We start from the raw sequence: 22,706 nt of genomic DNA, 5'->3' as shown, positions 1-22,706 counted from the left end.
AACATGCAGGCACGTGGCTCGAAGTTCCTTTAAACTTGTGAAATTTGAATTTCGTGTCACACATATTCCCATCTATCTCGATTTCTACTGCTCGTAGAACAAAAAGTGAGGTATCAAGCTGTTCAGGAAATCTGTAAATTTTTTTAAAATCATAACAAAATTTGATTTTTTGATCGTTCAAAAGTCCTGTGTCCCCTTAAAAAAGCAGCAAAAAGACGAATTGGCAAAGCTGGAAAGATACTGATGGAGAAAGCAGCGGCCAAGACTCGATCAATGTTTGGAGCGGGACATAAATGGAAACGTAAGAAGGTGAAACGCATCATTTTAGCCAAACGACCCAGCGTCAACACACGATATTTTCGATCCGTGGTGGCTTTTCTCTTAAAGGATTCTCCTCAACTGGCAATTAATCACTTAGTCACTGATACGGTCAGTCACTCGCTTTGGAACTCGTACAAGCAATCACTCGGTCATTCACTTGGTCACTAATGTGGTTAATCATTTGGTCACTCATACATCAATCACTTGATCACTCTCTTGGTCACTCATACACTCAATCAATCAGTCACTCACTTGGAAGCTCATACAAGCATTCAGTCAGTCACTCACTTGGAAACTCATACAAGCATTCAGTCGGTCACTCACTTGGTCAACCACTCAATTCCTCGCTTGGATACTCATACCGCCACTCACCTGGTCACTCATACAATTATTCATATGGTCAATCACTCTTTCACTCACTTGGACACACATACAGTCACTCAGTCAATTCCACACTCATACAGTCAATTCCACACTCATAGATACTGTCGCTCACGTGGTCAGTCATTCTGCCACTCACTTAGTCATTTGTACGGTCACTAACTCACTCCTAAAGCCGATTTCACACTCACTTGGTCACTCACATGGTCACTCATACAGTCACTCTTGCGTTCAGGGCAGGTGAAAGATTAGGTACGAAAATTTCGGGGGCGAAACGTCTCAGGGGTCAAATGTCAGGGGCGAAATTTCCGGGGGTGAAATGTGACGGGGACGAAACGTTCCAGGGGCGAAAAGTCGGGGGAGAAATATCGGGGGCGAAATTTCCGGATCCCTGTTCACACACATCCCGTCTTCTAAGAACCATTTTTACACACTGAATAAACCTCTGTTTCCCAAGAAGCTTCCAAAGCAGATGGTGGCACAAAGAGTTATCTGACTAAAACAAAAACTGAGCTTGCCAGGTGAACGAGTTCAGCCCTCTTATTTCTATATAAATTTTTTTGAAGCATAGTTACGGAGTATTATGATTTGATCTCATTTGTTGTGAAAAAATTATGTATAATTAATATCACAAGTACTTCTGAAGTATGCGATCGCTTTGCCTATTTTGCACCTTCATAAATTCCAAAAATCTATAAGATGAGACAATGGTAATATTTTATGAAAAGAGGAGAAAAGAGACAAAAATATAAAATACAGTGAATTTTGGGCTTCCTCAAAAAATTGGTGAGCTTTGGGTACATTCCCAGTTTGCCCATGCACAAAACAAGTACTGGCCACAGACAAGGCTCTTGTTTGTAATTGTCAATAACATCGAGCAAAATAGTTAGAAAAACTGGTGGCAGATGGCAGCACTACACATAACAAGCATTACAGAGAAACAACAAAAACTTCACGTCAGGTTTCACTACACGTACACGCACATTCCCGCATGTACCGATTCGTTGGGGGGGGGGGTTCATGTGTGGTGTAGTAGTAGTAGTGGGTAGGGCCTCCAAAAATGGCTCGGGGATTCATGATGCTCTTAAGTCAGCCACCTCGTTGGGCAATTTGCCTGTTGTGGCGTTGTATTTGTATTTGTAAATAACGTCCGCTCGAATAGGCCATACTTTCCTTCTGTACGTCCGATTTTATACTGAAAGGATTTTGGATCGGGAATTCTCACTCATGGCGAGACTGGTGGGTTTTCCTACAGTATTTGGCACGGGGATTTCCCACACACGGTAGGGCTCGGCCTGACGATCCAAACCAATTCATTTGAGTTGGATCGGCGCGGAGCCATTTGGTCTGTTGCATTACTTGTGTGTGGGTGACTTGACATTTTAACGGCCATTGGGAACATACTTTTGATTAATTCAAAAAAAATATTTTTCTTTCATGTAAATAGCTGATTTTTTTTCCCTGAACACATAAGGTTCTGAACTTGATTTAGAAAAGACAAAAGTTATTCGGTTTAGCTTTTATCATGTCAATTTATTATTCTAAAATCGCCCATTTTCAAGGCAAAATATCTTGAAGTTTATGTTTTAATTATTAAAATAGTTTTTGTAAACACATACATGCATCTTAATTTTTTTTAATACTAGAATATTGCCAAGTATGTAAAGAAATGCTCATTGACACAAAAAATTTTTTTGGTCGAATTCCAGGGAACTTTTCCTATGATTGTTCCCAATTGGGAATATTGGTCACTACTGACTATTCTAAGTGCAATGCAGAGGAGTGGCATTCCAAAAAACAATTTATTGCTTTTTCCCTCTCTCTGGTGTGTCTCAAAAGGAAGGAAAAGTATCAAATTTCACATTCCGATGTTTACATGCAGCACCCCCTTTTTTCTGTTACTGACCTTGCCCCCCCCACCCCCAACCTTCCCTCTATGTTTTGAGTGATTTTGTTGGTATGTTGGTCTTTCAGTTCTCAGTTGATATCTGGTCTTGTGACTTTCTACACCTCTTTTTACCATCTTTTTTGTTATACTAGTAGCTTATTTGACTGAGTTTGAGAGAATCTGATATATCAATCACATCTCTCTGATGAAGAATTCGAAATGTGCCAGCTACTGCCTGGTGAAAATTTCTATTAAAATATTAGTTACCCCTATGAAAATCAACCAATGTATTTAAATGCATAATAGACATTGTTTTTCTATATGTTCATGCTGTGACTGTATCAAACATACAGATTTTTTAAGCTCATAAATACCAATCTTTGTTGTTGTCTAAACTGCTGTTTCTTCATTAGTAACAGCTCCACAATCATACTTTGCTTGTTCGGGTCAACCACCTATGATGAAAGAACAATTTGGTTTATCTGTTCAACATAGGTTCATTAAACTGGAACATAAGAAAAATACTGGCAACAGGTATTTGAAAAGCACGGAAAAATTTTTCTATTGATACAAGATAAAAAATATTATATAATATTAAATAATAAATATGATATGTAAAAGTTCACAAAAGTGTAATCAACATATAACTAGAAAATTCTATCGTTACACGCAAATGTGTGTGTTACACATTTGGTTAGCCAGCTTGTTTCTCAAAAGCAGAAATTCCCGACTGCGATATCCAAAATAGCAAATTAACCTAGACTATGTATATCAGAATCCTTAATTTAGCATTTCCCATGCATTCAAACGGCCATGTTGCACTGAATACTACCGTCGGTGACATATGCCATTCACATAACCACAAAACATCGAACAATAGAACTCCGATCTCGATTCAATAACACCACTCGAGCGAAGGAAAATGTGAACTCTGCTCAACTTATTTATATTCAAACGGCATTACTCTTTATTTTCAACATACACAGGTTTAGATGGTAGTATATAAGGCAAAAAATTTCTTGAATCAAAGTTCAAAATACCATTTCCTGATAGCAGGAAAAATCGAAAATGGAAAATTTTATTCAATGATTTGAGTGATCAAAGTGGCAGAAGAAATCATTTCGGTTAAAATGTTGACATTTTATTTCATAGCATAAAATTGCAGGAAAATTAGTGTGATGGTATGCTATTCGGCAATGATTATATATAATTTCAACTTGAAAATTTTATTATTTTATTCATTTCGAGAGAAAGAAAACACATTTTATATTTCAACATCATATGAGAGAGAAAGAGAGTGAAAATTCCGTGTCCTAAAACTTGATTAACGAAGGAAAAAATAGTTTCGGATGGAAGGATAACATTTTACATCATAGTATAATGATAAAGTTGTTATTGAAAAAAAAACGAAAAAAACTATGTGTGTGTTGAAGCTCATTGATAGTTTTTAACTCAAAATGATATACGTTTTCGTTAATCAGAGAGGATGAAAAAAAAAGATTTCGGTTGAAAACATTAGCATTTCATTTCATAGCATGATGGGCAAACGTTTACTAAAAAAAGCCAGTGTGATTTCACTCGGTGATAATTTCGACTTGAACACTTTATCATGTGTACATATTTACTTGAATAATCAAAGAGAAGAAAAACTATTGTTTTGCGTGAAAATTTAACATTCAATTTTACAACGTATTGGTTGTAGAAAAAAAATCGATTTCAATTAATATTGCATTGAAAATTGAGAGATCAGGAAGGAAAATAACTATTTCGGGAGAGAAGTTAACATGTAATTTATTACACACATTTTGCTTGAGTGATTTTTGAAAAGTGAAAAAAACGTTTGTTGGAGCTTGTTGAGATGATTTTGAATGGAAAATTATGTCAAGTGATTTGAAAAATGAAAAAAAAAATTTTTGGGACAGTGAAATATTATAACACATTACAGCGCATTCATTGCGCGCAGTGATACCCGATGATAATTAACTTTAACTAAACAATTTTGAATTTCTTTCAATCCATAGGTTAACATTAAATTTAATATCATGACGTTCGAATGATGTAGTGAAAAGAAATCGTTTTGTGATGATATTCGATAAAAAATATTTTTGACTAGAAAATTTTAGTTTACCGAGTGATTCATTGAAGAAGAAAAAACACTATTTCTCTCTATATAGAAATGCCCTCTTCACTTGTTAGTACAAGATTCATTGAAAGACTGGTTATTTGTGGAGATGAAGATTACAAGGAAGAAAATTCATCACTGCCCCTACGGGGACTTGAACTCCGGTCTCTCGCTTGCTCTACGAGTGCTCTCCAAGGTTGAAATCCCGATCTGCTGCTTCTTTAGCTTAGATGGTAGAGCACTCGTCCGGCAAGCGACCGACCGGGGTTCGAGTCCCCGTGGAGGCAGTGACGAATTTTTTTCCTTGTAATCATCATCTCCACAAATAATCAGTTTTCAATGAACTTGTATTAACGATTGGGGAGGACATTTCTATATGCATGTTGGCCATCTGGTGGCCTATGTCATTCACGAGCTATTAATTGATTGCTGCCGCCGTCCATGTACGGAACCTCTCAATACGCCAAGGTTGAAACATTCTATCTGTTAGTTAAAGGACTAGCTAACTCTTTTAATACCAATTTTATTGATCGAGTGAAAAATGATATAATCAATCAAGAGATCAATTTCATTCATATTGAAAATTCTAATATTAATTCATTTCTTCTTCGAGAAATTGATTTCACACATCTTGATAATTTAATTAAATCACTAAATAATAGAAAACCTGCAGGAAGTGATGTCTTAACATCCAGAATGCTCAAGATTATCTATCTTCACCACCCATCGGTTATAATTCATCTGATCAACAAATCTCTAAGAGTACCGGAATTTTTTTACTGAACTCAAAAAATCTATTGTCACACCCATATACAAAACGGGTAACAAAGAGGATTTGAACAACTACAGACCTATTTCAATATTACCTGTTATGTCGAAATTAATATAAAAATGGATTAAACAACAACTTATATACAAAATTCTTATTTAAAAGCTATTAATTATTACTCACATTGCCAATTTGGTTTTAGAGAAAAAATGAACACTGAAATATTTACGACTAAATATTTATGGAATGCATAACAAATCATATAAATAATCATAAAAAGGTAGCAGCTGTGTTTATTGATATTAGCAAGGCATTTGATTCAGCCAGTTGGGATATTTTATTAGAAAAACTCAAAAATATTGGAATAATAGAGAGGCCTTCCCCTTGACTGGATTAGATCTTTTATTACAAATAGGAAACAGTCGATAAGAATTAATAACAGTGTAAGTGATTTTAAAATAATAAATACAAGTGTACCCCAGGGATCGGTTTTGGGACCAATACTTTTCTTAATTTATATAAATGAAATACATAATGCTAATATTTCTGGTCATTTGGTGTGATTCGAAGATGATACTGTCTTAATTTGTACTGCTGACACAACTGAAGATTTGATAAAAAAATTTAGAAAATGACATTTACAACAAAAATAAAAGAATTAAGAGCCTTCGACTACAGCTTAATGCACGTAAAACCAAATTGATACATTTTAATTTAATGAATCTAAATGCACAATCAACTGAAATTAAATTTCATGAATGTGATGATTTTCATCCTGATACTATTTGTAATTGTGATTACATAAAAAGAGTAATAAATTATAAATATCTTGGATTAGTAATCTCGTCCAACTTGAAATGGAAAGATCATACTACACTGCTCAAAACAATTAGGGGAGCACATGGTTTTAACAAAATTACGCAAAGATGTATACCGATAAGTAACATAAAATGAATCATCCATAATTTAAAGCCTAACAGGAAACGGAAGAAGAAAACTTCATATGCAAATCAAAGTTCATGACGTCAAAAATCAGAAAAAGGAGATAAGGGCAGAAATCGGGATGTTGCAGAAACGTCTGTTTTACTGCCGTAACTGTGAAATTCGATTGCGCAGTATTTTTTTTTGAGACAAGGTGACTTGAGGATGTCTCAACAACGTGATTTACCGGAATCCATGGCATGGCGTGTTATAGGCAGACTGGAATCCGGGCAAACACAACGTAGTGTCGCGCAAGGCTGTGGAATCGATTCCAAGAAACAGGAAATGTTAGATGTCGACCAGGGCAAGGTCGGCCATGCGCCACTACAGCAACTGATGACCGGTATACACGGTTAACAGCCCGTCGAAACAGAACAGAGAATGCTACGCAGCTGCAAAGACGGTTGCTCTTGGCAACAGGACGAAGGGTGTCCAGCCAAACAGTACGTAATCGGCTTCATGAGGGAGGGCTCTATGCACGTAGGCCGATGGTCTGCATTCCGTTGACCTCACGCCACCGTGCGGCCCGAAGAAGATGGGCTGCTGAACATCGAGATTGGGAGCAACATGATTGGAGCCAACTGCTGTTTACAGACAAGTCCCGATTCAGTCTGGAGTGTGACACCCGACGTGTTCTGGTATGGAGGGACAGGGGCACTCGAAATAACCCCGCATTCGTTCGTGAAAGGTCACAAAACAGACGAGCTGGTTGGATGGTATGGGGTGGAATCAGCATAGGCGGACGTACGGACCTGCATATCATTCGGAATGGCACTTTGACGGCCCGAAGGTATGCAGACGAGATACTGCGACGTCATGTCATCCCTTACGCTGGAGCCATTGGAGATTCCTTTGTTTTCCAGGATGATAATGCCCGACCGCATAGAGCTCGTCTGGTGGAGAACATGCTTGAAGCTGAAACAATACAGCCTATGGAATGGCCAGCGTGCTCTCCTGACCTGAATCCAATCGAGCATGTCTGACGACGCATTGCTGCGCGACCAAGGCCGCCTGTTACTGTCCGAGACTTGCAGATTGCACTTCTTGAGTAGTGGAACAGTATTCCCCAAAGTCTGATCGATAACCTCATCGCATCTATGGCAAACAGGTGTGCAGTAGTCTTAGCTGTTCGAGGAGACCACACGCCCTATTAAAACTCATGCATAAATGTCTAAACAGTACTTTTTTTTATCGTTTACATGTAACCAAATTGTTGCCTTAATCATCTTTTCATGTTTTTTCCATATTTTCAAAGAATTAAAGCTTAATTCCAAATTTTTTTACGTCTCTTTTCTGTATTGCGCATCGATACGCGTGTACTATCCATTGTATGCCAATACGTGGCTGTCTCGCACGGTTTTCTTCACTTTTTTGCTTGCTCCCCTAATTGTTTTGAGCAGTGTACTTTATTTGTCAATAAACTAAGAGCAATTATGAGTTTGATGTTTAAACTAAAATCTACTATTATCTCATACAACAGTTTGAGAGAAGTGTTCTATGCGTGGGTATTCCCACATATTTGGGGCCGTTCAAGTATTACGTCATCATCGATGGGTGAAGCGGGTTTTCGATTTGCTGACTTTTGATGACAAGGGGGGAGGGGGGTTTGGATAATGCTTACGACATCAACCACCCTTTATGAAAATATGAAATATTGTTAATGACATCTTACTCGGTGCGCCAAAAACGAGAAAAACCTTTCGATAGTTTGTGGGCACTTTGAAGTAACAATTCCCCCTCCCCCCAGTGATAAGTGTCCTACAAAGCCACTTTAGTGATCTCTAAATGTGTTTCGTGGATCCAAGTGATATGGAAATCTGTCCGGGCCGCTTAAGTGCTCTGGAACTGTGCCACACATCACTCAAGTGATCCGTAATTATATGCCGAGGATAACTTTAATAATCTGAGAATGTGCCGCGGGTAACTTGAGTGATGTAGGACCGCACTGGGGGCCACTTAAGTGCTCTAAAGCTACGTCACATGTCACTCAAGGGATCTCTAAATGTGTCACGGATCGCTTAAGTGTTCTCGAACTGTGTCCCGGGGCACTTAAGCGATCCGTAAATGTGCCGCTTAGTTCATTTTTACAAAATTAGGTTTGAGGACGGCAGGCCGCATCAAATAACCCCCAGGGCCATATTTGGTCCGTGGCCAAGGGCTTTTATGCGATTTATCATTATATGGCTTGGTCGCATTATATGGAGGGTGGGTCGCAATGAATTTATTAAAGATATATAGATTTTGAGTTCATAGTCTTCAAATAACATTGAAATTAACTTGTGATTACCTCTATATATATATATATAATTGTTTTTCTGTGTGTCTGTTTGTATGTGTGTGTGTTCTCTATACAAATCTACAATTTTAGATCGATCGTCACCAAATTTTGCATATATACCAAATGAGACCCGACTTGAACGATAGGTTACTTTAAAATTTCGTCAGAGCAGGGCAAATACCCCAAATGGGCAAAAAACTGTCGGGCAACAATGGTTTTTGAACCTCAACAATCACTTTCCGAACGTTTACTTTGGTTACCTCCCTAGCGAAGCGTTTCAGACGTATGCCTTTACAATGGTTTGTCACTTCTCTAATCCTGTTCGTATATGTATATATGTATAATAGTTTATGCCTTTTATAATGGTTTGCCTCATTTTCGATACTCCCAGTAATGAGGCTTTTTGAATAGACGTCATAATCATCACCAGCATCGCTTTTAGGGTCATCAGGAAAAGGGTGATTCCAATAGAAATCAATGTTAGAATTACCGATTTTACTGTAGAAAAGCGGAAATTTGGTGGAGTTTTCTGTCACATCAATAATTTAAAAAAAATTTATATAATTCTCGATTTTTGAAATATTAATATATAGATATACATGCAATAACATTGATTTCAACTTTTTATTTATATCCTCTCAAGCATGAAAATTAATGTCTCCGTATTGTCTTTTGAAATTCAACTGCATAAATTCGTGTGGGTTAAGATATTTTAAAATTAATTATGGGCCCGTAAACAGTGCATCGAAAAAATTCCACAGCATTAATTAAGCATTTTTGAAAGCTGAAATAGGCAGATGTATAACTTGAAGTTCAGGTGGGGGGGGGGGTCAAAATACTTAGCGCCCCTTAAAAAAGGTTTTTGTTTTTTTCATGAGTCGTGCAGGAAGTCGCCATATTGGTTAACTTTGACACAGTTTGTGTTAGAGGTTCTTTCGATAGGAAGGAGATTCTCAATAAGGAAAGTATTGAATCATAATAATTAACTATTGTTTAATTCATCTACGTAAGGAGGATGATTCTACATGACCGTTCTCGTCTACAACAAGCACACACATAATTATAAACAGACAGAGTGAAAGGAGAAAAAAAGAGGAACTGAAACTAAAGCCAAAGAGTGTGGGTGGCCTCCCCCTTGAACGTCGTCGGGGGAGAGAGGCCCCCTTCTGGGTGGTTTATCCTTCATCCTCCCCTGTGTTTTGCAGCGAAGTCTTCAAAACAGCTTCGACCTAGTTCAAGACAAATCTTTCGGGAACTTTGAGTGCCCGACCGTTCTGGATGTTGGTCCTGCGTCAACGGTGGTTCCTGGGAAGATCAGGATCTGAAAAAGATTTGTCACTACAAGAGAACAAATTAGAAGGTGCATTATCGTGCATTTCCAATGGAAAAATTCTTTGTATTGGACGCACAAATGTTCCAGATTGAGACTTCACTATGACAGTTCTTATTTTCCTATCTCTCCCCGGAATCAGCTGAGTGATTCTCGCCAAAAACCAATCAATTCTTTTTTTGGAATCGTCCCCAACAAGGACGACATTCCCAACTTTCAACTGGGTTGATGATAGTTTCTTCTTTCTTTGAATTAGTAGACCCAAATATTCTTTACGAAACCGCTGTCGTAAATCGTTTGACACTTTCTGTCGGTATCGGACTCTCTTTGTGAGACTGGTAGCTTCGCACTCATCAACGTCTTGCACTTCTTAACCCTATCGACGGCTCAGGGTCGAACACAAAACCTCTTCAAAAAAAGCTACTTATTTTCACAAAATCTTTTCAAAATGACCACAGGGTCACGTGATTCTAGAATGCTTTCCCCCCAGTATGTGACAATGGGTAATTGGCATGTATGATAAGCCGTCGAGAGGGGGCTGAACCGAAGTGACAGGCTGGTAACGCCCGGTGATTGACCCTTTCTTCCCAGAAATGTACTTTCTCCTTTCATTCTCCAAAGTTTTTCTATTTTCCGAACTAAATAAAAAACACATAAAGGCGGGATATACTCAAAATTTTGAACGAAATTATTGTAGCGTATTTATAGATGCTCAGCATTCTATGGTAAATAACTCTATCAATATAGATTAGCTTTAACAGGCAATAAAATTTACTTGCTTTCGCTTGTGAAATATTGATATGATTAACTTAGTAACGAAATGTCAGAGCGTACTAAAAATAAATTACTAATCCATCCACTAGGTATTTAAAAATGTCCCAATATTATCAAGTTGAACACTATAAATATTCAGAATCTCAAGAAGCATTCTATATATATGCCCCTTAATATTTTAATTGTATTTTTTAAATTTGCAAGTGTTGAAGTATGTTCTCGCAGTTTTGAGGTTCACCTAAAATGTGAATTATTTTTGAAAATCGAAAAGCTTTTTCGTAAATAATGTGCGTTGGTTAAATCAGTGTTGTTGGAATTACTACTATTCGAGGCAAGGCATTGTAACAACTGATATTTGTCAGTTGATACAAATCTATTCGAGCAAAACTACAGCTACTTCCCAACCTTGGAACATCATTAAATAATTAATTTATCAAAACTTTCGGGTATAAAACTGCTTCTCAATGCTTTACTCACATTCTTTTTGAATATTCATTTCTTTTTTTCATGATATCTTATGATCGTGGAGTTAATTTCAAAAATGAGCGTAGGTTTAGTGAGATTGAATACGCATATTAGATATACAGTCATTTGCATCGGAATATAATAAAAGAATTCTCTCTGAAATATATAAATTTGGTGCATTAAATCATCTTACAAAAAAAAAAAAATACATGAAAACACACAAGTAACATACTAAAAAAAAGTTTAAATACACAAATACTCGAAGTAAATAAAGTCTCTGGAATTTAAAACGTGAAAGAAAGTTGTAACTAGAGCCCGGATTAGACGCTAAAACATGCACTAAAAATAAAGATGAATCTGCATTTTTAAAAATGTCGAAATATACCATGAAATAACAATACCCGATCTTTTTCAAAAAATTAGAACACCCTAGAAATTTACGAGAGCAGTTCATAAAGAGCTCAAGTTGGAAAGCTCAAATTAAGGGTATGGTTGTAATTTACATTTTCATCTTTCCACCTATGTGAATTGCTGCAGCAATTAAGTAATATCTTAGAAAGAGTCAAAATCATGATAGAAAATTCAATTTATTTCTCCATACCATACGTCTTCAACTTCTGGAATCAAAAGGTAGAGAGCCTAACGTTCACACCTCCATCCAGAGATGCCTTCTAATCCATTGGCCTCTATTTTTTGTTTCCACTGAAGACTTCGTTTGAAGATAAAAAACGCAGATAGTATCAAGAATTCGCCAATGTGTATCAAACCTCATCAATATTTCGATGGTTTCGTGATATCTGATGATTGTACCTGATACTAATCTTATCAAGAGATTGCGGACTCAAGATAAAATAAATAAATTAATAAAAACTGATCAATTGCAAACCGCTATCGGGGAGCCGATAGCGAAGATGGGATTTATAGCTGAGGCCCGATTCGGGTCTGTGCCGGACACTCATAAATTGAATGTCTTGATGCATAAAATCCATGGCCAAGACCAAAGATGGCCACAGTACAATGTATTCGTACGATATCAGCACGTGTCCCCCCCCCCCACACACACACACACAGTCCTAGCAAATACATGCGTAATTCTGCATTTCTCAGAAATTCCCCGTTTTTCTACCCGTATTGCGAACATTGAATGATTGTAGGTTTGCATACATAACGAGGGAAGACATGACACACTTATTCGATCAAGTTGACGTAAATTTGCATGAAAATATTCATGTAATACAGTAATAGGTTTTAAGCCAAATGTTCTAATTTTCTCAAACAGCTTTCGGAGTGTTCCAATTTTTTGAAACAAAGAGGAAAAAATTAATTTGTTATTTTACGACGCATTTAATCTACTTTATGAAAATTTTTTGCCACCGATATGCTCAAGATATGAAAGCTCATATGATATGATCATGATAGAAAAGGAAAATGCAAATTACAACTGTACTTGCGCTACAACCTTGAACTGCGCTTTCCAACTTAAATATTTCATGAACTGCTCTCGTAAATTTCTGGGTGTTCTAATTTTTTTGGAAAGGATGTATATGTGCGAAAAATTGAAACCATCGTCGAATAATCCCGAATTATGGCATCAAAAATGAAAAATGCACGCAAAATTGAAAAAAAAAATTATATATGCATTTGAAAGAGATAAAAAAATGAATTGGAATGTTCCAACAAATCAAAAAAAGAAGCAAAAACAGTCATATTATAATGCGGAAATATGCATAAAATATAAAAATATGTGCCTTAAAAATGCGTTAATATGCCTGCCCTAAAGGCTCAGAATATGTAGGTGGGGGGGGGGGAGTATTGAAAAATATACGTATAATTAAAAAAAAAAATATATATATATATATATATATATATATATATATATATATATTTATTTATATATGTATTTAAAGTGCGAAAATTTCCCTAAAGAGAAAATACACCCAGGAAAAAAAAGAAAAAATCGTCCATTTCGGAATTCAGAAATAAGTCAGAAATGAAAAATATGCTAAAAAAAGAAAACACATTTATAGTGCAAAAATATGCATTTAAAAATTTCCAGAAACGTGCCTCAAAATGAACAATAGTCAATGTAGAAATACTTTATTTAAAAAAAAAATCATTGAGTTATCTGATTATATCGAGCGAAAAACTGAATGGGGGAAGTCATTTTACTCGAGAATCGAGTAATAGTTTGGTATTTTTTATTTTTGTGAAAAATGGCATGGAATCCAAGGAAATGACTGAATTCGAATTTAAAAAGTAGCAGATCACATGGGCGGAGATACGGGGAGGTGGCATGGGGTGCACTGCGCCCCCCCCCCAACGTCAAAGGTCAAGTCGACTAGTCTAATGTATATGTGTATAGATATCATCATCACCTTGCCCCCACAGCAATACTGCGCCCCCCCCCCAGATTTCCAAGTTCATCTCCGCCTAAGGCAGATAATCTTATCACAAGAGAGATTTCTGCACATTTTCCAGGAAGTTTACAATCCTCAACTTTTTTTGGGGATCGCGAATCTTTACAAAGAAAACTATTAGTAGCATTACAAAGGAGAAAAAACAGGATATTCCATCTTTGCATCAACCATTTTGACAAAAAAAAAAGGGGTTTGCCAACTTGGCTCGGCATTTATTTGATACAATACAATTTCCTTTTCTGAGAAAAAGCGTTCACTAGTTCTCTCTCTCTCTCTCTTTCATTTTGGATTTATTTTTGTTGCACCATGGTCATTTTGTGCACACTTATCTGTTGTACCTACTGTGGGCACTAGAAAAATAGCCAGTTTTAAGAAGTCCGATAAAACAGCTGTTGTATTGGCACACAATAGACAATTGAAAGTACAACAGAGATGAGATTTTTTTAAACTCAAGCACCTGTTATATTGCTGTATTTACGAGTCTGGATTTACTGGTTCGCAAGTAAAATGACATGCTGCACCCTGTATAAGAATATCTTAATACTGGGGGGGGGGGGGCTCTGCCCCCCTGCCGCTTTGGCGGCCAATCCCCCCCCCCCTTCCCTTCCCAACATATCTTGTGTATGTCGTCCCACTTCATCAGCGTGCTATGGAAAGGGACACGTGAAAGCATCAGCTTACTGAAGAAGCGAATTTTAAGATAATAAAGCTACAAAAAAAAAATGTGATTCATCAAGTAACCCCGAAAAACTTCTCCACGAGGGTCCCCAGACTCCAATTCGCTGAATTTTAGTGAGGGACCCAGACTGGATTCATCTCGGGCTTCCGCTGTTGCAAAATTCCACGGAAAATAATGATATTCATCCATGGCCCCCAAAATTAATCCTGTCAATTTCCATATGGGGCCCCCGACCTGGAAGCTTGTCGGTCATCCCCCGCTGCGAGTGCTATGAAAATTTTCATTTGTATTCATTTTACCAACGAATAAAACTCATCGCTCCCAACAAAATACGTTTACAAAATACGTTTACAAAATACATTTATCTCGAGCTTCAGCTGTTGCAAGTTCCACAATGTTAAACAAAAGACAACAATGAGATTAATCCAGGGCCCCCAAAATGAAATCTATCAATTTCCACATCGGCCCCCGACAGGCTCGTCATTGGGGGGTTATATATATACATACATTCAGTACATGTTCTTTGCCCACTCCTAGAAAAAGTTGAAATGACGGCCTTGGTCACCGACCTCGAAGCTTTTCCGACGTCCACAGCTGCGAGTGCCACGAAAAATTTTCATTTGTATTAGTTTTACCAACGAATAAAACCCATCGCCCCCAACAAAATACGCCGGACCCAGAAAAGACTAAGATTCATCCAGGGCCCCCAAAATGAAACGGAGTCCCCGACTCGGAAGCTTATCGGGTATACCCCTGTGAGGGCCATGGCAAATATTCATTTTACCAACGAATAAAATCCAGCGCCCCACGCAATCACTCCGGACCGAATTCCGGACTGGAAATATCTTCAGCTTCCGCTATCGGAAATTTTTCAGTTTTAAAACAGCAAGAAAACAATGAGGTCCATCAAGGGCCTCTGGAAATTAAACCTTTTAACTTCCCCATGAAGGTACATGTGCAATGTACCAAGGTACCAAGACCCCGTATGTTGGGAACACCGGTGATTTATGTATATTATACAATGTCGGCATCACCCCCACAAGGGCAGGGCTGACAGGGGCCGGAACGATTCTTATCACTTTTTGATTTTTCACTATAAATTAACCACAGAGGGGCCCGCTATCTCTCCCATCCTAGGGGTCCCTACTGTAGGAAGTGAGAACCTCTCGGTACATACACATAAATTAGTCCCGATGGGGGATATGCAACAGTTGGTCCCGATATGCAAGAGTTAAATGAAAACTTGAACCAAAATTGTAACCGACTTCCGTAACCCAAAAACGTAACAGATTTTCGTTACATAAAATCGTCACTAATTTCTGTTGCTTAGAAACAGGCCCTTTTCGAGTTTGGGATTTTATATTATAGAGTAGATAATAATAATTCAAAGCAAAAAAGATCGAAACCCCTTTAGAACGTTGTTCAACGGACGGCTTTTAAAACGACGCAACGTACCAACGAGAACGACGGGGGGCAAGGCATATGTACTCAATGTGTGTGTGTGTGTATATATATATATACCATTTTTAGTGTATTTTCAAAAGCCGGGAGACCCCCCAAATGACGGTCCTGCCCAAGAGGTTAACGAAGCCACGCTGGAGATTTTTTTTCCATGAGATGCTTCAATAATTTGGTGACAATTTCAGTAGAACATTAAATTACACAAGAATCATAGTACATAAAACAAATGATATATAGAACATTCGTTAAAAAATATACACGAAGGTACCCGAAGAATCCAGCGGTTCGTAAATTTTTTTTCACTCACGGAGCCCCGTGGGCCTTTCATTTTAATTGATTTATCATATTTTGTTTATTCATGTCATTTTCCTCGACCGGTCGCAGATCCCTGGAAAATGCATACGGAGCACCAGTTGAGAACCGCTGCCCTAACCAAGCTACTAACGAGTGAATTAGCACAAATATAATTAGTAATAACTGGAGGAAGAACTAATAACTAGTTCTCTTAGCACAAGCTGTAGTTTTCTGCGTGGATGATGAATAAATTATTGGATTCGGAATAAACCTCAGAACAGTGGTTAAATTTCATAGGTTTGAATATATATTCATAGATACAAATAATAAATATTTTTGTCAAATAAATTAACAATCTCTAATTTACTGGTAAAAACTTTCCTTTTCTTTCTTTCTTTTTTTCAACTACAACGTGGGTATTTGTGCCCTTTTCAAACCAAGTAATCCTTCTTTTCTCAATAAGCTATTCTTATTTTCAAACATTGATGGTTTTGGGGAGGAGAGGACTGCATTGTTGCAGGAAGGGGCAGTTTGACGACACTGTGTACCTGTCACTAACCGTACAATGAGATGGGGGAAGGAACTGGTTCCTGGCGAACGCATTTATGAGTTCGAGCCGAAATGACGGTAGTTGTCTTCGGACTCATATATGAGTTCAGGCCGAAATGACGGCAGTTGTCTTCGAACTCATATATGAGTCTTCACCGTTTAGAAGGTTAAACCATGTTTTGGTTTAGAAACATCGCGGGTGTTATGGGTGTCAAATCTTCTGTACTTTCCGACACATAAGCAAGGGGTCTTGAATTGATGACTGACTCACAGTCACACAACACTGTTGACAGCTCTTCTAGAGAAAGAACAGCTCTTCCCAGGGTTCACCTGAGCAATTTTTTCAGAGTGCGTACTAGTCTTTCCCACCAGCCACCCCACCATGCTGCCGTGAGAGGATTGAATTTCCAGCTAATACGTTGTGTGGAAGAGTATTTAGCTATTTTCTCCCAGTCTATAGCACTGGAACTATTGTCAGCACCCCTGAAGTTGGCACCATTATCGGAATATATCACCCGCGGTCTTCCCCTTCTTGCTATGAATCGTCGCAGTGACAGAAGGAAACCATCGGTCTATAGAGCAGAAACTAACTCCAGATGTACAGCTCGATATATTGCGCATGCAAACAAAAATATCCAGGCCTTTTCCCCCTTATTAATATACAAGGATCCTGCCAAATCCACACCCAAAACTTCGAATACCGAAGTATCCTGTACCCTATCCAGTGGAAGTGATACGGGATCACTGTTAAGTGATTTAGCCTGAAATCGTTTACATCTAACGAAATCTTTCAAGACACTTCATATGAACCTACAACCTCTGAATATCCAGAATTTTTCTCTTAGAATACTTAGAAGAATTTGGGTCCCTGTGTGCCATTGGTATTTTGTGTAATTATGAGACTTGGCCACTCTTAGTATCGTATTTTGTGAGTCTATCGTGATCTTTGACACCCAGGTTCAGAAGGGCTGAAAAGAAAAGCGTTAAGTGACTCCAAAAAAAAACTCAAACAGATTGAGAGGTAGAAATGGATATTTAATTAGGTTTCTCTTTAACCTCGTTGCTGTTGAAAAAACAAAATTACATTCCTTAATTTCTTTAAATAAAACTTCACATAGAAATCACATTATTAACATCCTTTTTTTTTTGATTATGAGATCTCAGAATTACACGGGCAGGTGCACCTAATTAAAAACAACACAATTAAATTCTCGATTGACATTATTAATTCTCGGAAGGGGGGAGGATTCCAACCAAAAGGAACATCAAAGAATTACTACTTATCTAGATACCGTCACCCTTATTTCTTGACTGTTGACCCCGAAGTTATTTCTAGACACGCACAACACTGCTAGAACACTGCGATGGATGACTTCGAGACACGCACAATAGTAGTATGGGCAGTGCTTCAGTGTGTCTTATCGCACTTCCGGTGTCATCTCTTTTCCGGTGTTAATTGGCAATACTTGTTAATTAAATGACTTCCGGTGTCTTATCTCTACAGAATGACGACATCCGGTGTTTATTAAGTGACATCTGTTGTTAATTATTCGACTTCCGGTGTCTTATCGCTATTGGCTGTTGCTGCCTTATCGCTATCGACTTCCGATGTTTATTAAGTGACATATGTTTTCTATTAAGATACTTCCGGTGGTGAGATATAGTACGAGGTGTCTTATCGCACTTCTGGTGTTTATTAAGTGACCTCTGTTGTCTATTAGGTGACCTCCGTCGTTTATCTCTACAGAATGCCGACATCCAGTCATTAAGTGACATCTGTTGTTCATTAAGCGACTTCCGGTGTCTTATCTCTACAGAATGACGACATCCGGTGTTTATTAAGTGACATCTGTTGTTAATTATCCGACTTCCGGTGTTTATTAGGTGACCTCCGTTGTTTATCTCTACAGAATGCCGACTTCCGGTGTTTATTAAGTGACATCTGTTGCTCATTAAGCGACTTCCGGTGTCTTATCTCAATTCCGGTGTTTATTAAGTGACACATGTTGTTCATTAAATGACTTCCGGTGTCTTATCGCTATTCCGGTGTTTATTAAGAGACTTCCGGCGTTTATTAAGTGACATCTGTTGTTCATTAAACGACTTCCGGTGTCTTATCTCTACTGTTTTCTATTAAGAGACTTCCTGTGTCTTATCGCCATTATTTTTGACTTCTGTGTTGACTTATTTCTATTGGTAATTAGGGGCTACGGATCATTGAGGACTACGGACGCTGTAAATATTTTTGACAAGCTTCTAGACTCATCGAGTATCGAGTGACTATATTTTGAAAAAACGGGACATTTCACTCCAGAGCGTTTCCACCATCTAAGAGGGGGCTTTTGTCCTAATTTCCGGTTTTTGCCAGAATTCTCACCTTGTCTCGGCACTTCCCGTCTCTTTACTTCCCCCAATGATATGTGTTTTGACGACGTTATGTTACGACTTTAAAGCATGTCTTTACGCCCCTGTTATCACTGTTATTCGCTGATGTATTTATGTTCTCTTACTTATCCCTCTAGCTGACAGTGTTCAACCACATAGAAGGCATCCGTGCAAAGAAAGGATCCGAAAATTTTAGCAGTTCCTTTTATTCCAATTTGATTGTATTATGATTTCAAACGTATCCTAAAACAATGTATTTAGAAAAAAGAAAAATATCTAGTTAAGAATCTCAAATTTATTTACAAATCAAACTTCTATTTATCTCAGACTTGTCTCAGTAAATAGTTTGCATTATGTTGCTTGTCAGTCGTTATAACTATTTTTTCCAACTTGCTTCTCACCATACAATTTTTTTCTAATTCGCTGTCGATCTACTGTATTGCCGTTAACGCTGAATCGTTTTAAAATAAGAAACATTGTAGAAAAATTGAGAATTAAAAACGATTTAAAACAAATTTTATAAAAGTAAAATAAAAATGACGTTTTATATAAAAAATTAATCGAAATAAGTCTTCAAAACAATAAAAATAAGATATAATTACAGAAATAAATAATTTTGAACGACTAAAAATAATAATCTAATATAAATAAAATAACAAAAGTAATGAAAAAATTAAACATGAAATAGTAACGATGAAAAAAAAATAAAGGAGTGAAAAAACTAACAATGAAAATAAAATGATTACACAAAGATAATAAAAATCAAATAGATAAAATAATTACGATGAGTAAATTAAATAAAGAATTAAAAAATAACAAAACAACGAATAAAACTAATGTTAAAATTTGAATAATTAAAAAATTAAATGAAATAAAATAAAATGATAATACAAATAAAATAACAAAGACAAAAATCCAATAGATAAGATAAAGACATGAAAAAAAATTGAATAAATAAATGCAAAAACTATCAATAAAATTAACATAGCGGTAGTAAGAATAACAATGAAATTAAAATATTAAATGATCAATAAAATGAAGCAAAAACAAATGAAAATAAAAAAACAATAATACTATGAAATAAATAAAATACTAACATAAATAGCTGTATTAACAACTGAAAAAATAAAACAGATCAAAATAATTAACTATGAGATGGTTGTTTGAATATATATTCTTACTAAATTTAAATGTATTCGAATGTGTTTCTTACCAAGCACCCTCGCTGCATACAACGATTTCAATATAACATTACTGAATTCTTCAGCGGAAACTTCATAGAGATTTGTCCTAATCAAAGTATAATCCCCAGCATTAATGGTCATATGGGTGAGAATCACTGTGTATTTAATGATATGGGTGTTTCGTAATTGATATGATGTTCGAGATGGGAGTTATCAAGCCTCGATGTCATTTAGCTGATAGCTGAGACTCATAAAATTCATGACAAAAAATTCTCGACTTCTGTCCCTTGAGGCCACATGGTGTATATTCGTTATATGTGTATGTCTTTTTTCTTTTTCTTCTGTATTCCTTTTCGTGTGTTATTGGCCCGTATTTGTGTAATGTGTATGTGTGTGTATTTGTTTGCTTACAATAAAAAACCATACAGAGATAATAAACATTAGAGAAATTGCAGAAAGAAACCTCGACGCAAATTTGTTTTTATCGAAAATGCAAGTTTTATCTAAAAATAATTCTTTGAAACATAGCGAATGATGAGATCCAAATATAAGTTTGAGTTTGTATACGCCTACAAAAAGTAAAATAATCGAATCCGTATTTTAGTAACTCAAAACGATCAAGGTTTTCTGTTTTAATTGGTAAAGATGATACAGAAAAGTTATACATAAGTGTCTTTTTATCAAAAAAAATTGGTAATTTGAAAAATCAGGTAAAATGTATGGAAATAAATTAATGCATTGAAAGAATGTCACGTGAAAGAGCTGAATTAAATCTCATCATATTGAACATCATTCGAAAATTGTATGAATCCAAATCCATTTGAAAAATTTAGTTTAGAAAATGGAAGTTAATTTGGGTTTAAATATAAAAGTGGAAAATATATTATGGAGTAGAGAAAAAAAACAAGCCAGAGTATGAGTTAAAAGACGTTGAATGAATCGATGATCTTAGTAAAATCCCTTTGATTTCGCGGGAATAGAGAAGTTGAAAATTGCAGTATGGATGCAAATGATTGCAATATCAAAGCTATGGACAAAACAAATGCAGAAATGTATGAGAACAAATACATAGCTAACCATCATATGCGAATCACATCGAAACCTACGTAATTTCAAAGATGAGAGAAAAATGAATTCATAACCACCGTATGAGAAGAGAATTAAAACGGAAGATTCATCTTGATTTGTTTGAAAAGAATACATGCAATCGACGTAGTTACTCCGGATTTGAAAAAAATCTAACAAATTGGTTTGTTCTCCGACTGCCAAACATGAGCAGCAATACTAAAGTTAAAAATTTCCATATTTATCTAATATTGTAAAATACACTTTGTTAGATTTTTTTCAAATCCGGAGTAACTACGTCGATTGCACCGGATGTCGTCATTCTGTAGAGATAAGACACCGGAAGTCGCTTAATGAACAACAGATGTCACTTAATGACTGGATGTCGGCATTCTGTAGAGATAAACGACGGAGGTCACCTAATAGACAACAGAGGTCACTTAATAAACACCAGAAGTGCGATAAGACACCTCGTACTATATCTCACCACCGGAAGTATCTTAATAGAAAACATATGTCACTTAATAAACATCGGAAGTCGATAGCGATAAGACATTGGAGGTCAATAGCGATAAGACACCGGAAGTCGAATAATTAACAACAGATGTCACTTAATAAACACCGGATCTCGTCATTCTGTAGAGATAAGACACCGGAAGTCATTTAATTAACAACTATTGCCAATTAACACCGGAAAAGAGATAAGACACCGGAAGTGCGATAAGACACCTCGTACTATATCTCAACACCGGAAGTGTGACGTCACTTCCGGCGGTGGAGCGCTGCCCATACTACTCACAACACTGCTAGAACACTGCGATGGATGAAACGGAGAGTTGGGCGATCATTCCGGGTAGTCTTTCGATGGAATATGCGATGGATGAAACGGAGGGTTGGTCGATCATTCCTGGTAGTCGTGCTATGGATTAGTAGATGGCGTACGCGATGGCTCGGTTGTCCTCCTTGGACGTCTCTCGATGGCGAACCAGGTTGTTCGGTATCATTATGAGCTCTTTTTCTTGCTTGTTTGGGGGAGGTCTAATTCGTTTTTTCTATTTTTTTTCCTTTTTTTTTATTTTTATATTATCACGGCAGTATTACGACGGACCGCCATGGATTACTCAAAGCCTGCCAGGCACAGCCACCCGCATCTCTTGCTCCGTTCGTGCTTGTGCTTCGCTCCAACTGCCAGAAAAAACCGGTACTCATCGAGTATCCTACCTCGATTATACGTGATCGGAGATATCCTATTGGTCGAGGTCCCCTGTACACGAGCTCTTCTCTAGGCATTCCCTGTACAAGATCACGTGCTTGGTTTGGGAGCGTCAGCTTGATGATGATGATGATTGGTACTTTTTCTGCC

General features: G+C 37.0%; 1 protein-coding gene across 2 annotated transcripts in view; it reads right to left on the bottom strand.

The window, feature by feature from the left end:
- The window catches only part of LOC149080429 (kinesin-like protein KIF28), a 1,038,199-nt gene that overhangs the window by 60,676 nt on the left and 954,817 nt on the right, over positions 1-22,706 (bottom strand). For both annotated transcript variants that reach the window (XM_089239551.1, XM_089239552.1), the window contains exon 22: positions 2,965-3,045. In XM_089239551.1, the coding sequence (XP_089095677.1) occupies positions 2,965-3,045 (81 nt within the window). The remainder of the gene's footprint in view (positions 1-2,964; positions 3,046-22,706) is intronic.

Source organism: Pholcus phalangioides, unplaced genomic scaffold (assembly GCF_987345545.1).
Source record: "Pholcus phalangioides strain wild (caught in Gottingen) unplaced genomic scaffold, Ppha-v1.0 ptg000011l_1, whole genome shotgun sequence".
In the NCBI taxonomy this organism is placed as follows: domain Eukaryota; kingdom Metazoa; phylum Arthropoda; class Arachnida; order Araneae; family Pholcidae; genus Pholcus; species Pholcus phalangioides.
This window is presented reverse-complemented; position numbering and strand designations above follow the sequence as displayed.